A 17161-nucleotide genomic window follows, 5' to 3' on the forward strand; every position below is an offset into this window, starting at 1 on the left:
TACTAAATTCGTTGAGCATTATTTCAATAATCGTCAACGATTAATTGCTTAATCACGATTAATCCGATTAATAATTTCAGCCCTATTTGTTTCCACAAATCCATTGCAACAGTGGTATGCTTGCATTAATTTATTTTTGTGTTAATCTGCAAGTTTCCCCTTGTCACATTGTTGCTGGTACAACTTTAATTTCTTTGAAAGAAGCTCACTGGCCTCTCAAAAACGACTCACCTGCGTCCCAAATGATGAGTATGACCCTCGTTCAGCTTTCCCTGTTAAAATAAAGAAAAAGACGTGAGTATTATTAAAAGGCAGCTTTTATGCATCTAATCACACTGCCCTGTCTTTCATCCCATTTGCAATGTGAATGTACTGTATATGCTGCAGTAATTAAACGAACAAATAGACTCATTACAAATGCTCCAGGGGCAATTGTATTCAAACTCTGCCCCCTCCACTGACAGTTAAACAGAGAAGAGCTATAGTCCACTGTTATCCCCAGGGAGAGCCCTGTTTGTGCATGGGTGCCCTTTACACCCCCACCCCTCCCATTGTGAACACACACAAACAAACACCTCCTCCACATCCTCCCCGTTTACCCTACTCCCCTCATCCTGAAATATGCGCTGCCCTAAACTGCCACATGAGTGCCGGACTTGTGAATGGCTGCTCTGAAAAACAAACTGCTAGTTGTTCTGTTCAGTCACACTGTCCATTGATGTACGAGTCTGAGCACCAGTTAACACATCACTTAGTTCGACACTGACAAAAAATGGTACCAATTTGCAAAAAAAAAAAATAGAAGGGATGATTTGAAAGTGGTGATGTCTGTGCTTCGAGAGCTCACTTTGAATTAAAGTCTTCTTACCACCAATGCCTGGTCCAAATACTGGGGTAGAGGCCAGACTTTCTCTCTCACTGTAAAGGCCCTCTTCGTAAACCTAAGAGAAAGAGAATAGCACTTCATTCATACTCGCATCAAAATAAGAATCCTTTGATTTCAGTTCATTTACATCAAAATGCAACAAAATGATATATTAATTATAAGATTATTTGGATTAATTGTGATTTATTGATTATTGAAATAATCGTCAACGAATTTAGTATTTGATTAATCGTTAACTGGAGTATACAGATTCAATGAAAGAACATTTGCAGAAGAACATGAAGCCAAATATACATAAACATATATATTTGCATTTAAGATGTTTTTTGAAATCCTTTGAAAATATGTTCCTAGAACTCCTTATGCGGCATAGTTTTAGTTTGACAATTTTAAAATTCTGTAAAAAAAAAAAAATCCTCTGAAGCACCTTTTGATATTTTACAATTATGAATTGGTTAATGCAAAAATTAATAAATGAATCTGCAAATGATCAAGCATACACTAAAAGAAAGCTGTGTTATTGCACTATTGGCAATAAAATGTTTATTTTTTTATTTAAAAAATGCATTGACTTATTTGTTCATTTGCATATTTGAATGTTATTTCTAATATTGTATAAAAAAGGCTTAAGTGGTTAAATGAAACATTTACAGAATGTGAGCATCTTTTTATGCAATTAATTGTCTGAATAATTGATAGAATAATTGATTACTAGAATAATCGTTAGTTGCAGCCCCGAATTTTACAATTTAATTTTAAGCACGTATGTAATATTCCTCCATACTTTCATAGTCACCTGCTAGTATTCTAATACGTTTTTTTTTGTGTTTTCAATCAGTATATAATTGAAAAATAACAAATTACACTCTTGTTTAAGCCCAGGAAGGCAAGTCACAACCCAGTATTAATCATCGGCAACACTGGTAATGCATAAGTGGTCAAATCTAGAGCACTTCATAATGTTGCAGTCTGTGCGTAAAAGAAGTATGAAGCAATAAATCATACAACACATGAAGAATAACACAACATCTGCACTCTATGGCTGAGGCTAAAATAAATCATACCCTTCCCTGGTTGAAAGATGGACTAGTCTGCTCCCCTGGTCCCCACGGACTGGACCCTCTCCTCTCATCTACACCTGTTGGACAAAAAAACTCTGTCAGCCAAAAGGTAATAAAATTGTGATCACAGATTTATGTCCCTGTTTTGCAACAAATGTGTCACTTGAGAAAGTGACGACTTGCTTTGATACAGGTTTTTCAGGCTCCTTAATGTAACCTACATTGAGGAACTTCAAAGCTCACAGAGCGAGACAGCACTGTGACAGCGCTGTCACATAGTCTGGATTTGAGCTGTAGGAAGTTTGAATAATTAACACCCAGTACGAGGCTTCCAGAATCATCCTCGACATTCCTTGGTCTCCCACTCCACTCCTTTACGCTTTCCATGGCAACACTCATTCACAACCCATTTATTCTCACACGTTAGGCCCACACCTTCACCTTAGCACAAGGCTCACCGTCTCAAACTCACATGGCTAGCATGTGCCATCGCTGGTCGGAGCAGCTTTAAGAAAGGGATGTTAAAAGATTTGTGGAGCACAAATCTCTGCCCATCCCCTCGCGCTCAATCTCCTCTCATACTGCAACACAGCATCTCTTGGGGAAATCTGAAGTTTAATTGCACTCGTATTTGCATAATTGTGCATATTAATGAGGCCGAGCCCTATGAATATTCATATTTTTGTTTTGTTGTCTAATTAAAAAGCTAAGGGGGGAGGGGGATGCGAGAATCTTGACAGGATCAGCAGTAGAACAGAATAATGGCTCCATAGTGCCAAAAGCAGCTAGATTGCAGTGACAAGTGTGAGCTACACGACACCAGCGGAATAAGAGATGAAGGAGGCAATTTCACGTCCCCTCTCTATGTCTGACTGCCGCTCTGTCTGTCAATCAAAGCAAAACTTACACGTTAGACATTTTATGATGTTATCAGCAAGCACCTTCAATCAAAAGAAGAAAAAAAAACACCAACAACTTCTGATATGTTCTAGATTTAAAACTTTCTCTGCTTCAGTTAAACACCCCCATTATCACAAATACATATCCAAACAGCAACCAGATGGAAATAAATATTGTTCTACTCATCATACCAATACCGATGTTAATGCCGATACATCGTACATCCCTAACAACCCAAGAAGATGCATCAACATCAACAGCAAGCAACAATTAAATACAATTAAATTAATTCGCCAGCCAAGATTTACTCTAATCCTATTTTTGGATTCAATAAAATTCAATCTGACGCAATTTATCATAATACATCAAGATGAACTTTTTGAGTGTTTGAGAGCAACGTTTATTAAAAAAATTCATAAATTCTTTAACAATTGGACTTGCGTCATAATTCTACAATAACCCTAATTTTAGTATGGAAATTTTAACAACTCAGCATTAAGCAGGCTAGATTAACAACAAAAACACTTGTTAATCTCGTAAAGAAGTGTGTTTATATCTGCCCATACTTGTGAATAGTTTCACTCGGTGACATTTAAAAGAGGGTCTAATTGTGAAATAACATTTAAGATAGTAAAATCACTTAAAACTACAGTGACAATTTGAAAAAAGAGAATAAAATTATCTAAAAATAATGGCAGAACATTTTTTTGCCGATCAGGATAGTGGACATTAAAAACTGCTCAGTACCTTTTTTAATCCAAATGACAGACAATAAGGCATTTGGTCGGGAACATTATCACGATAAACCACTGCCCTCATTATAAAACCCTTTTTTGCTCTTCGGTAGGAATAGCGGCAGAGGAAAGAGTCATTCACAGATTAGGGCTGAAAAGATTCCTCGAACAATTCGAGTACCTCGATTATTAAAATTCCTCAAGTAAAATTTATCTGCCTTGAAGATTCGTTAAATTATGTGTTATTATGCAGCTCACCGTGTTCCACCCGGATCATTATTTGTGGTGGGTAGTGCTCTTACTTCCGCCTATGAGTTGTTGTAAAGTGCTAGCAGCATGGCGTTGAAATGTGCAGCGTTTTGTCAGGACACAAATAGAGATTGTTGAATTTAGCTTTGGGATGGTTGGACTACAACAACTTTTTTGGCGTCGGAATCTCGTCGTTACAGTTTTGGAGTGAACGATAGGAATGGCAGAGAGAAAGAGAGAGAGAGAAAGAAAGACAGAGAAAGGAAGAGAGAAAGATTTCCGATTCCTCGGATAATCGTAAAAATGCTCTATAGTGTACTCGATTACTAAAATATTCTTTTATAACAGCCCTATCACAGATACAATTTTTATTTGAACAAATCAGATTATAGTGCTGGTCCGAGGTTTCGTCCTCGGACCAGCTAAAACTGCAGCTACTCTTGGCTTCTTTATAGTTACACTTGTGCTGTACATACTGCTAAATGTCAGTCAGCTGCCTAAAAGAGGTTCCTACACTTTTCACTAACTCACAAGAGAGGCAAACGTTCTGTTTGGAAATGTTTCCAGTCAAGAAAAGCATGTGCAACTACAGTGTGGGAAATAAAGGGATGCAGTCATCTTCATTCAAGTAAAGTGTTTTAAAAACGACCAAGAAGTTGTTTGCAGTGTTGGCTGTAGACAGGCCAACTAATTAGCCGATTATTATCATCTTATCATAACTGGTCCACTCTATTAAGGATAAAAAATGTAAAATGGATAATGCTCTGCACCTAAAAACTGTGTCTAATTTGGGTGTTCATTATACTCTTTTTTAAAGTTGCGTATGAAAATCTAATATACAAAAATAACGGACAGAAAATAAATACTGTTATAACTATAACAGTGAAAAATTACAAATTACTTTTGCAGCGGTAGAAATGAATGTTGCTTTTGATGTAAAACAATTATGTTGTATTTTAAGTTCTTGTTTAGATTTGGAGCTAATGTTGTTCCTTTTATGCTTATTTTTACTTAGGATATATTCATTTTCTCAAAAACATTTGATAACTGAATACGTTTCCATATCAAGATTTCTTAACATTTTTCAATTAATTTAGTTTTATGAATGAATATTGATTCCTAAAGTAGCTACAGCAGACCATACTGCTGATTGCTAGTGAAGCATGACAATAATATTGATTACAAACACACAAAGTTTCATTAGTCCTATAGAACGCCATGCCAAAATAACAAGTATCAGCTGTAAAGAACTCAGACAGGCTATAATATCCATAAGTAGGAAAAGAAATAGAGGGTGAGTAACAGACAAATTCTCCCGAGAACCCCAATGCACTTTTCCTCCCAGCATGCAACACCCCTTTAAGGTTGGCTGGTCTATAATTACACAGCACAGACAGAGCTATCGGAAACAGACAGACAGCCTTAGTCACCGGCTTCGTGAGCGAAACGCAGGCAGATATATTGACCAAACATGCAGGCATTTCTTGGTTTTTACTGAAACGCTGCCCCAGGCCAACTACAACCAAGCGTTCTGTTTGTCTACACAACTTCTTCCTTCCCCTGGAAAAGTGAGTCACGCAGACACAAAGCGTGATGTCAGATACAATCTCAAGAGAGAAAACACTGTTAATGAAATACTGAACAATGTACAATGACACAGGGCTGACTTTTTAAACCTGTTAGTCACAGGAGACTTCCTAAGTACAAGACAATGTGACACACTATCCTTTAAACGCACGCAGCTTACATTCGACTGTTCTCCAGCAATAGTTTGGATTTTTTTTTTTACGATTTTTACAATAATAAGCAGCAGATCGTCAGACTTTACACAACAGACCTTCATGTAACTTTCCCACCTGAGTTTTTCAAATTCAGTTTCACATCTGCTTGAAACAAGGAACCTTTTCATGCAAATTTATATCACAAGCCCGTCAGAATTTCTACCCATACCACCCTAAAAATACATGTTAGAAGTCTCGGTTTCTTGTGAACCAAAAAATGAAAGCACACACACACACACACAAAAGAAAAAGAAAAACAGTGGACTGGATTGAACAGATATGATAATCACTCAGAACAAGAGCACAAAAACACATGGCAAAGTTTCACATTTAAACCATATGAATTGGGGGAAAAACATGTAAAATACTACTTTAGATCCATATGGAAACTTTTAAACCCATCAGGTGTCTCTCATGGTGCCATGTGGGTGTGGGCAGGTATCAGACTAATGAGGAATGATGATGATGATGATGATAAAAATAGAACAGTTTCATAGCATCACCATACAATAAAGCCCCAAAATATTCATAACTCTGGTCCATATAGATATAAAAAAAATTCAATCAACCAAAAATGAAATGAGACATTCATCTCATAATAAATAATAAAATGATGTATAAGAAGAATCAGTTTTTAAAAAATTATGAATCTGTTTTTAATATATATATATATATATTTTTTTTTACTTTCATGTTAAAAATTATTTTACATGAAAGTTTTTTTTACTTTTGAATTTCTCTCTTAGACCACAACCCAACTTCCTCTATTATTATTAAGAATCGTTATTGCAATTACAGCAAACAGGCCCTTATTATAATTGTTGGCCCAGATTTTTGCTATTTTATTGAGTTATCTTTAGCAAGTTTAGGTCTTTGAGGTAGGAAGGTCTACTTGCATCAAGCAAGGTAGAAGATGTGGTTGTTTGTTCCAAAGTGTCAAAAGGATAGAGAAATATACATGATACATATGATTTTGGTTATCAGCCATAACTACAAAAATGGTATCGGATTCAATGTCAAACCAGTGCATCCTTAATATAATACCCAATAATAAAATTGCTTTTTTGTGAAACAGAAATGTGATAAAAATATAACTTATCCAGTTCTTCTTAAGTTATAATAATGTTATCACGAAAATCTATTGTTAAACTGTTTCTAATCAATTAACTTGAGCAAAAAGATCAAATAAAACTACAGAGATTTAGAGGCAGTTGCTAACGTTTCAGAATATTATACCTTTTTTGATATTCTGTTCTTTATAAATGAACATCAGGAGTAAAACAAGTTTATCTTAGCTAGGGAGCCCCCCTGCAGGCAGACATACAGGAAACTATAAAAAACACAGGTAATTTCAACATGTTTTCTTTAATCTGAATTAAAAGGAACCACCACGGGATAGGTAGGAATGGTATGATGGAAAATGTTTGTGGTTTTGAAAGCGTAACTTTTAAAAACCTTGGCAAACCTTGATAGCAGCAACCACCCCACGCCTAATTCAGTATGTGTGTAAGACTAATGACTGTTACATAATTACTCATCAGGAATCAAGAGTTTTGAGCTTTGATATTAGACATCAAACAGCATAGCTCATTTCAATTCCAGGGGTGTGTGCCTAGGGTGTCTGGATTTACACTGAGCCTCTTATTCTCTGCTAAAACAACTCCCTAATGTTAGTTAAATAGCTAAAAGTTGTTTTATAATTTTCTTTTGTTAGGTGGATTTACTTACTTTTATGCTGCAAAAGGTCCGAGTCTGAGCTAAGAACTACACTAAACTCTTGATCAAGAGTCTTAGGAATATCTGCTAAGCTCAGTTCAGGCATTTCAGATACAGAAATGAGTAGCAACTTGTTCAAATAGCTCTAAGAACTCTGGTACGGTTCCTGTGGGCCGTAAGTGCCTCATGAGAAGCCGTTAGGATTGATAACATCTACATGCCTCTTTTGTAAGAGCGCGCCTGATCCTTACAGAAGAACAACAAAAGTGGCTTTCTTATGAGTAGATGAAACAGAGCCCCCAATAACCCCACCCAGCAACCGAACGTGCCGTCTTTGATCTTCCCCTTGAATATCGCGTTGCTCTCTGATGCTTGTTGAAAGACTTAATGCACCTCCAAAAATACAATGGCAGCAAAGAACTTTTTTGTCTGTGACTATAGGGTCTGGTAGAGTAGGAATACGGCGCATATAATCCGCCATCAGACATACAAAAGTACCACCATCTGATATTGGGCATCCTGGTTATTATTTGACAACATTGAGTTGCATGCATGCTTTAAAACTAAGAGGAGGGTTGGATTTGTGTATCTGATGATGAATTCTCAATTTATGAAAACTAAAACAAGGAAACGGGAACAATGTATTATTCTATTACAACTGGAAAGAAACCAAGAGAATAAAAATGAGGTAGTGAGACTGGAGATCGTCTCTAATAGATTTATTTTTAGAAAGTCACAGAAGCATTACCAAGAATTACGGCCACTGACTACAGGTGAAGGCAAACAAACTGTCTCTTTTGTGTATTATCTCTTACCAGGACCTCCAAACTGGCTGCTGGCGAGAGTCGTCGGCCCATTCTTTCCATTCGAAACTGGAGGTTCAAACATCTGAAAAGAGAGCAATAAATCTGTAAAACCACGGCAAGGCAATAAAACATTTGAATGTTCTCTCGATGTTTATGCAAACGTTGATCAGAGTGTAATCCAAACTGTCCTACATGCTTTTGATAACAACTGCAATAAACATAAGGCAACCCGAGCGTTTCAGCTATGATTTGTGACAAAAAAATAAATAAATAAATTGAGCCGAGACAAACAAGAGCTTTATAGAAATCATGGCTGTTTAAACACATTACTTCCTAACAGAGAATAAATCTCATTCATTTCTATTTCGAGGTATTCATCACCAGATTTGGTGCTTATTAGTAAAATGAAATGGATTACGAAGGTAACATTGAGGCTTAACAGGGCCTTACCGCACTAAAATCCAGCAAGTCGCTCAGCTCCTTGTCGTTTTCCACTGCAGCCATTCTCTGATGCTGTTCACTGGGCCTTTACAGTCTCAGCAACAGACTACAAGGACAAGCACAAACAACATGACGTCATTTTGCTTCAATAACTCGATACTGATTACATTAAATGCATTGATTAAGATTACTGTTTTCTGCACTCTCTATTTTAGTGTAGAGAGCTGCGTTAATGCTGCATTCCAGCTTCAGAACATCAACTATGCAGATAACAGCAAATGTTGTTTAATCTTTAAATGGAATATTAAAATCGAGCTTTGTTAGAAGAAAGATGAACAACATATAACAATGTCCAATCATTTGTTATCACTAATTCCCACAGAGGATCGAAATCTCCCTGTGCCGCGCAGCTGGAAATGCTAAAGGTGGATTGCCAAAAACCATTCAGTTCATTTAAAGCAACAGGTTTCAAACTCAGCTAAAAACAAACGTGTGAGGCCAAACAACTACAATGTCAGTAAAGGCCAATTAATTGTTGCCATGTCTCTGCTCAGAAAATAAGTACTGACGAACAAGCAATTCCATTTATACAGCTATTTCCATATGTGAGTAGGTCTGCTATGCTAATTGACTTTACCACAGATACATTAAGGAAGAAAAAAAAAACACAACTACTTAACAACGAATGATGAAGGTTTTAATTGTGGTTAAAAAAGGATACAAAAAATAAGTTCCCACAAGTCAATACCTCTGAAGATGATTAATAAATGATTGGATAAAGTTTGTATTGCTTCACACAGCCTTTCGTCCAACAGAATAATTTATGTATAGTTTTAGTCACAAAATTTATGGATACACCCATAAATCTTTGATATGCACAAAGGAAACCCACAAAGAAATTTTGTGGCAGAAAAAATATGAATTTATTTGCTTCAATGAACTTAGCTTTATGCCTATTTAATAAAAAAATAAAACATATAGTCGTATGAAACTTACAAAAGTACATTGTGAGTTGACTGTTTAAGGGTGTTTTGTTTTCGTAAGAAATCATAAATATCTTATCTGATTATTTTAGGACTAAAACAATCAAATACAGGACTAATCAACTAACCAATAACTGCATATTGGTTAGCAGAACTATCTTTATACCCTCACAGCCGACAATTTCTGATCAAGTAGTGAGAAAAGTAAAACCAGTTCTAAAAGTAGCCCACATCAAACCATGGTTCAGCCACAGGCCATGCTGCGTTTGGTTTTAGTCAGCCCCTGGACTTGGGTGCTTATTCCACATCAAAACCTAACTGTGTTTTTAGCATCTCTGTGCACTGAAATCTACAGAGTGACAACACAGCATGCTGGATTCTTAAAGTGGCAATTTGTGGCCAGCCAACATCAACACAAATGTTCCATGTGACTAAAAAACGTCTTTTAAAATTACAATTTTGGATTTGGTTTAAAAAAAAACAAAACAGAAAAGAGGGTTTTGATGTTGTCATCGGTCATAAACGATTATTAAATATGAACTTAATTGTTTTAACTAATGAAGAGTTTTGAATTTATTGTTGGATTGGAGCTTTTGACCATTTGAGAAACATGATCGCTGTGGTTTAGTGGCTTTTCCTGAAATATATTACAAAATGTTTTACATTTTTTGGATTAAGAATATGTACTACTTTTTTAATTATGTAAAAAAAATTAACTAACGTAATACAGTGTCCTAGTTAAGTTCTCTTAGATTGATAGGCTACTCTTACATTGCAAACTGTCTAGCTAAAAGAGTGGAAGGGAAAAAGCCAGTTAAAAAGCAGACTGCTAAAACAATCATCGCATTATGGTTAGAGATTTGTGACCTATTAAACTTCCTGTGTTTTCCAGACGTAACTGATGTGACTCCAAGAATACCACCTGAATAACTCATTTATTTTTAGGACCTCGCCGACGAGCTGCATTTTAAAATAAAATGATCACAAGGGAATAGCAAATATAGGCTTCCTACAAACCTCCATTCTGTCCCCAAATGATTTTATTATTATTATTATTTTTCAATCAGTTTTTTTTTTAACAATATCCTGGACAATTGTGAACAAAATATTTAACTAGTGAGGTTTAGTAAGCTGAATGCTCCAGAAATCATGAAATGACATGATGCAGAAGTTTGCTTCCTATTTTATTGCATTTTGGCTGTTCCAAAATTTGTACAAAATTAAGACTTTTAAAATCTGGACAGGATTATCCCACACCGAATGGAGATTCTTTAAATTAGGAGGAGGTCCGTATTTAGTTACCCCCAATATATATATATATATATACATATACATGTATATCATATACATATATATATATATATATATATATATATATATATATATATATATATATATATATATATATATATATATATATATATGTATATGATTTAATTCAGTAATTGTCTACTGGGTAGCAGAACGGTTTCAGTGCTAAATGTAACTATTGTAATGAAGTGGCCTATCTCATATTGAACGACTTTTATTTTCATGTTTTAGAGGGAGTCTGGCCACTTGCGGTGATACTTTTATAGCCAACAAGAAAAACAACACAAAACATCTGTATTTCTTGCTCTTATTATGTATGCAAATACTTGTGTCTCTTGGCATGTCATTGGGGTTATAAACCAATTTATGTTGCAAATTATAGAGAGGGATTTGGGAGGAGATAAACAAGAAGTGATGTGACGAATATTGATAAGTTGTGGAGAAAGGGTGAGATTTTATGCACTCCTCCTTTTTTCCACTTAACACCATTATATAGTAGCTGCTTTGCTTTCTCTGCATTAGCATGTCTAAAATGAATAAACACTGCAGTGGTGTAACGTCCAAGAGGCTGTAAATAGGGGTGCATGCGCGGAATCCGACCAAAGAACAATACGCTGACAGCACATAATCTAGCAATTTCTCTCTCAGCAAGCCGAGGTCAAAATGGGGGATAAGTGCTTAGCCCCTCCTAACAAATGGAAGTTGCATTACGCTTGTCTTGAGCACCCCCGCCTTTTGGCCAGCGGTGTTTGGGGGAAAGTTGCATGGCAGAAATAGCTGTAGAGAACGACAGCTCCTGGCTGGAGTCAGAAAACACGGATCCAGGCTGTTCAGTGTCCATTGGGTTTTTAAATGTTTTCACCTACAGTGTTGGAAATGCTGAGGGACGTTTAAAAGGATCTGAGGGGGGAAAAAAACAAACAAAAAAAAAAACCTGTTGCCTGCCCTGAGCACAAAGACTGAGTCCACAAAAAAGTTTAATGAATATTAATATATGAATTAATAAACCATTTCACTTTTTATTATTAAAATTATATTTTACTGTAGCTAGTTTGCAAGTGTGTGGGGAATTATAAGGTGCTACATTAAAAGCTGCAAGCGACGGTTATAACGGTAGAAGGCTGACGGGAAAATACCCAAGTTATTTTCTGCTGTTATTTTCGGACTTTGCGCATATTTAGCAGCGATTTAGGGGCACAGTTGAATATTAAACGTAACTGAACGTAAAACAGGCTCGCATTAGTCATAAACACAACGCGAGCGATATAAAAAGAAGTCAACGGCTGGCGTTGAAACGCAAACCCACATATAAGTGCCGAGACCCCAGGGGAGCTAACGCGCTCCGGTGATAAGCTAATAACGTAATAGCTCACAGAAGTGAACAACGAAGTGTTTTCCATCACACCCAAGACTGCTAATGCTGTGTAATCGCACAGTGGACCTCGGTGAGACCGAAAGAAGGGGAAGAAAAATCCAACACCCCGCTTTTCTTTTCCCCCGGCTACAGCCCTCCAACAACTTAATCGCTGCGCTTGAAACTTAGTTATTACGCCGAAACCAACGTAACAATTACAACTCCAGCTTCGCATGAATGAGCTTGTTTTGAATACGTTCACATTTACCTGGAGTCAGCAGTGTAGCATCCAGCAGAGAGTAGAGGTACGACAATATATAAGAGAGGAAAAACAAAGTTAGGGATAGAATCCTTCTCCCGTGGTCCCGGGCTGTGGGCTTGATGAAGCGCAGGACAGACAATATAAAACGCTCCTCTGTTGTCTCGCCTCGTCGTTTGTCTTCGTTACGGAGCCGACCTCGCGTCTTTAACGCGGACCATAACTCTTGCGGTACTCTCGTTTCCTTCCACTTGGAGAAACTGCAATCATTTCTTTTCCCAAGTAGACATTTTCACAGCCTCCACATTGTCGGTTCCAATGGAATATCACTCCGCACAGCGCACAACCTACGGGAGGATATGGGCGCTGAAACATCAGCGGTGTCAGGTTTCAAATAAGGAGAAGAATACAAATCAGACAGTTTTTGACAGTTTGCGTTTATGCGCAGCGTTTAACAGACGCGCCGTCAAATGTCAAGGCTCTAAAATCGCGAGCGAGACACAAAATGGCCCAGCCACAAATTTAGGGGATCTACGTCAACTCGCGGATGAGGACAACAGAGTACACGACCACAAGATGGAACGATAATATCGGAAGGAAGGACCAATAGGATGCCGCGAAATTTTGATTGACGTGCAGGACGTCCAAATATATTGCAGCGTCACTCTCAAGTTGCCAAAGGGTTTTGTAGCGTTCTGGTGTTCTTGAAGCCTTTGCTACGAAGTAAAAAGAAAAAATCATAACACTTAGACAAGTCACGATGGTTGGTGCTCTGGCATGCAACTGCATAACATAATTAAAAAGTTTTCTTTAACACCCACTTGGTTGAATTTATTCCTAAAGTTCGTAATTCACAAGTTGACTTGTAATAGCTACACTGGTTTGAAGAAGTATTTACTCCCACTTAAGTTTTTTCTTTTCACATTTTATCACCTTGCAACCACACGCCTAATAGAATTTCATTGGTATTTTAATATGTCAAACCAGCACTAGGTGTGGCCGTACATTTGTCTTCAGCCCCCTTTATTCTGACCTCCCTAAACAAGTTGTAGCTGTGACACGAATACGGAGGCGAATACGTTTGCTATTTCTGCTTTGTCTGTGCCCTGTTTGCAAGTCTTCAACATACCCTGTTGTATCTGTGATCTCATGTCAGCTCACAGGAAAAGTAAATATCATCTGCAATTATTTTTTTGCTTTCACAAATTAAAACATTGTAAAGCTACAATGTCCGGCAGGCATTGTACTCAAAAAAAAAAAAAAAAAAATAATAAATTACATTTTACATCCATATATTTACATTGATTTACTTAAGAGCATAGAACATATAAGTACTGTATATGTTTGCAATACCCATGTCATATCTTGTACGTTCATGTCCTAACATGTTTTCTGAAAGCCAAAACATAACTTTTGTAAAGGATCCACAGAAATCATGCAAGAAAAGCTGGAAAATGCATAGCATCGCCCACAGTAACCTACATAAACGGCCATTCTGGTGTTGTTGTATATCAAGAGAGCTATTTTTGGCGTTATGAAAACAAGGTTGCAGGATGCAGACACATGTTCTAAAGAAAACCTCAACTGCTTTAGGGGGAGAAAAAAACCCTAAGTGACATCTGTGCCGGCCTTTACGAGAAAAGCCAGCCATCCACTTTGTGGTCTGCAAACATGCACACGAACATTTATGAGGCATGCATTGCACAAATGCAGCTCTGGCACACACACCTGTATGTGATTAACTGAGCAGGTCTTGTTATAATCTCACAACATGGTCAAGCTTTTATTAAACTCCTAATATACACACTGGTTTTGTTGGGGTTTTTTTTATTCTAAGAATAATAGATTTTCTGATTTGCCCAGCAAATATCAAAATATTAACATAATTATTTTTGTAAAATACTGCACTTAGATTCATAGAGCAACTTCATTGAAACAAAAGGATGCAAGAGTACTGCACAGCTTGGGGGGTTTGCAACAGGGTGAAGAGCATTCAGTCTACTTCAGCACATCAACCTCATTATGACAAAAAGGGTTTCATGTCACAAATTCACTGTGACGCTCCAACAGTACACCTGGGGAAAGGTGGCGCACACATTCAAATGGAAGCGATCATATCACTGCGTTCCACTGAACATCAAAGATTGTTTGCTTTGTTGCTTTTTTGAAAGTAGGACAAGACTGAGCCGTCGTAACGTCAAGGTTCTATGTCAGAGTGCAAGATAGAAATGAAGTCTATATTTAGAGTGGAACTCCATTTTCCTAACCCCAAACCTATGTACCCTCCTCTCCACCCACTCTTTCCTGGGCTCTCTCCTCTTTTAAGCATCAGGTCTGTAAGTTTTTGTAAATGGGTTACCCCCATGCAAGCCACCCACGCATCAGGTACAGTATCAAAACCTGGGGCATCCTGTTATGACTTCTGGTTTCCTGTTTCCTGTAAAAAATACAGCCCCCCCCCCCCCCCGCCCCCTCCTCCTAGCTGTCGTTCTCAAACACAAACACACTTCACACCCCACAACCTGTCAAAAAGCAAACAGAGCAGAGCTGTGATCAGCTTTAAGCAATCCGCTGCAAACAGAGTAAATTAGTTGGAGAGCTTCCACTTTCAGTTCTGGCTCAAGTATGTGCTGGATTGTAATTGTGTTGTTGTTTGTCTTCTTTTTCACTCCAAAGAAGACTTAATCTTCTATTTGTTGCAAGCCCATGACTGAAATGTTTAGCAGTCAACATTTGAGGAAAATACACAGGGTCTTGCAAAAGTATTTACACCCCTGGAACTTTTGCGCACGGTGTCACATTATTAACCCTCAATTCTTTTTATCGGGATTGCATGTCACAGATTAACCAAAGGTACTGTATACTTGATTTTCAGTGTTTTTCAAATGAAAAATCTGTGAAGCTTGGTGTGTTCTTTCCTGATACCCCTAAATAAAATCTGGTGCAACCAAGTGCTTTCACAAGTCATCTAAGTAGTAAATTGTTTGTAATTTATTCTCAGTATCACTCTGCATCTTCTGTGAAGCCCTCTGAATGTTGCTTGAGAACATCAGAGAGCAAGCAGCATCGTGAAGACTTAGGACCAGGTAGGTCAGAGATAAAGATGTCTTGATCTTTAAAACAGTGTTGGGTTCTAAAAGAAGACATTAAATACTTTACAGATCACTCTTTGCTCTAAAATGAAATTAAAATGGAAAGAGAATGGCACAACTACAAATAGAAAGAGACCTGAAAAGGCATGCAGAGAAATAACTTGCATGAGCAAGAGTGTCATGGTAACTCAGAGGTCGTTGCAGAGAACCACAGCTCTATATGTCGACAACTACTACTTGTGCACTCCACAAAGTTGTGTGCTCCATAAATCTGGCCTTGATGAAAGACCAACAAAACAAAGAAAAAAGAAAACACGTGGAAGACAATGCTCTGCTCAGATGAGATCAAAACTGGAATTTTTTTTACCAACAGCCAGGACACTTGTGAGGCAAACTAACACCACACTTAAACCCTGACCACAACATCCGCAGTGTGAAACACGGTGGTGGCAGAATTATGCTGCAAGGATGCTTTCCCTCAGGATGAAGGGAAGTTAGAGAGAGTTGATGGGAGAGTGGACAGAAACACTGAAAGAAAAGTTATTTAATGGTTTAGATCAACCCACTTCCACAAAATAATCTGCACCTCTAGCAAAAAGGTGGTTCTGTAAAGTATCAACTCTGGAGGGTGGTGAATAGAAATGCACACAGTGGTTTTTAGATTTTTATTTGAAGAAAATGACTGTGTTGGCCACAGAAATCTCAATTTCACATTGAACTTTACGGAATGTGACAAATACTTGACTAGCGCATTGGAAAGAAGTCACTGAACCCTGCTGTGAAAGGAGCAGCTGCTTCACCCCACTGCATTTAATTTGTCCTTATTTCATGTCTTTGTACATATTGTGCCAAAGACGAGGATGTACATGTGTCAAGGGACCATTTCCACAGCAAAAACAGCAGTGTATGCTTTTGTGTGAGCTATTGGTCCCTGTTTGCCAAGAAATGTTTAAAAAAACCAAACACAAACACAACACCATAAAAAAGAACGTGCCACCGCTGCACATCCCCCTCCATGATACCTGAGCATCTCTCACAACAGGGGTCAGACACATCACTCTTAATGAGCAGAAACCTCGCTGACTTCCTGCAGTGGCTCTAGCCTGCCATGCTGAACGCTTGGTGCTAATGTGCATGGTTAATTGTCAAGAGTGCAAACTCACCCTTATGTGTTGAACTGTTTGCTGATGCCAGTGCAGAATTTTGGGAGGCTCGCTTAATGGTTAGTTTTGTTTTTATCATCACACCTTCACAATGATTTGATGTAAATCATAATCTTTTATGGTCATGGCATTGTATTGGTCACTGGCATCTTTTTGTGCCTTTATAGAAAAAGGAAGAAAGCACAATGCTGTTCTGTTCCTTTCCCTCATTTTCTGCTCCCCTCCCCCTTTCTTGCAGATTGGAATTCATTAGCAATCAAAGAGCCACTGACAAACGCCCAATCTTAATTACCCCCTCATTTGCATATTTGCATATTAATGACTGCAGACTTTGCTGTTTTTCTGCTGCAGTTCGCCTCCTCCCATCGTCACTGCTCACACACACCGCCATAACACACACCACATTACTTTTTTGTTGTTCTCAA

The 17161-nt window shown here is 37.7% G+C and overlaps 1 protein-coding gene across 11 annotated transcripts in view; it reads right to left on the bottom strand.

Moving 5' to 3' along the window:
* The window catches only part of tcf3a (transcription factor 3a), a 29476-nt gene extending 16467 nt beyond the window's left edge, over positions 1-13009 (bottom strand). For 2 of the 11 annotated variants that reach the window (XM_032565565.1, XM_032565560.1), the window contains exons 1-6: positions 12491-13009; positions 8584-8680; positions 8143-8215; positions 1951-2024; positions 869-941; positions 232-272 (exon numbers count right to left, since the gene is read on the bottom strand). In XM_032565565.1, the coding sequence (XP_032421456.1) occupies positions 232-272; positions 869-941; positions 1951-2024; positions 8143-8215; positions 8584-8637 (315 nt within the window). In that variant the 5' untranslated portion in view covers positions 8638-8680; positions 12491-13009. The remainder of the gene's footprint in view (positions 1-231; positions 273-868; positions 942-1950; positions 2025-8142; positions 8216-8583; positions 8681-12490) is intronic. The other 9 variants (XM_032565557.1, XM_032565563.1, XM_032565562.1 and 6 more) reach the window with 6 other exon arrangements.
* Between the last annotated feature and the right edge of the window lie 4152 nt (positions 13010-17161).

The sequence above is a fragment of the Xiphophorus hellerii genome, chromosome 6, assembly GCF_003331165.1.
Source record: "Xiphophorus hellerii strain 12219 chromosome 6, Xiphophorus_hellerii-4.1, whole genome shotgun sequence".
NCBI classification, from domain to species: Eukaryota; Metazoa; Chordata; class Actinopteri; order Cyprinodontiformes; family Poeciliidae; genus Xiphophorus; species Xiphophorus hellerii.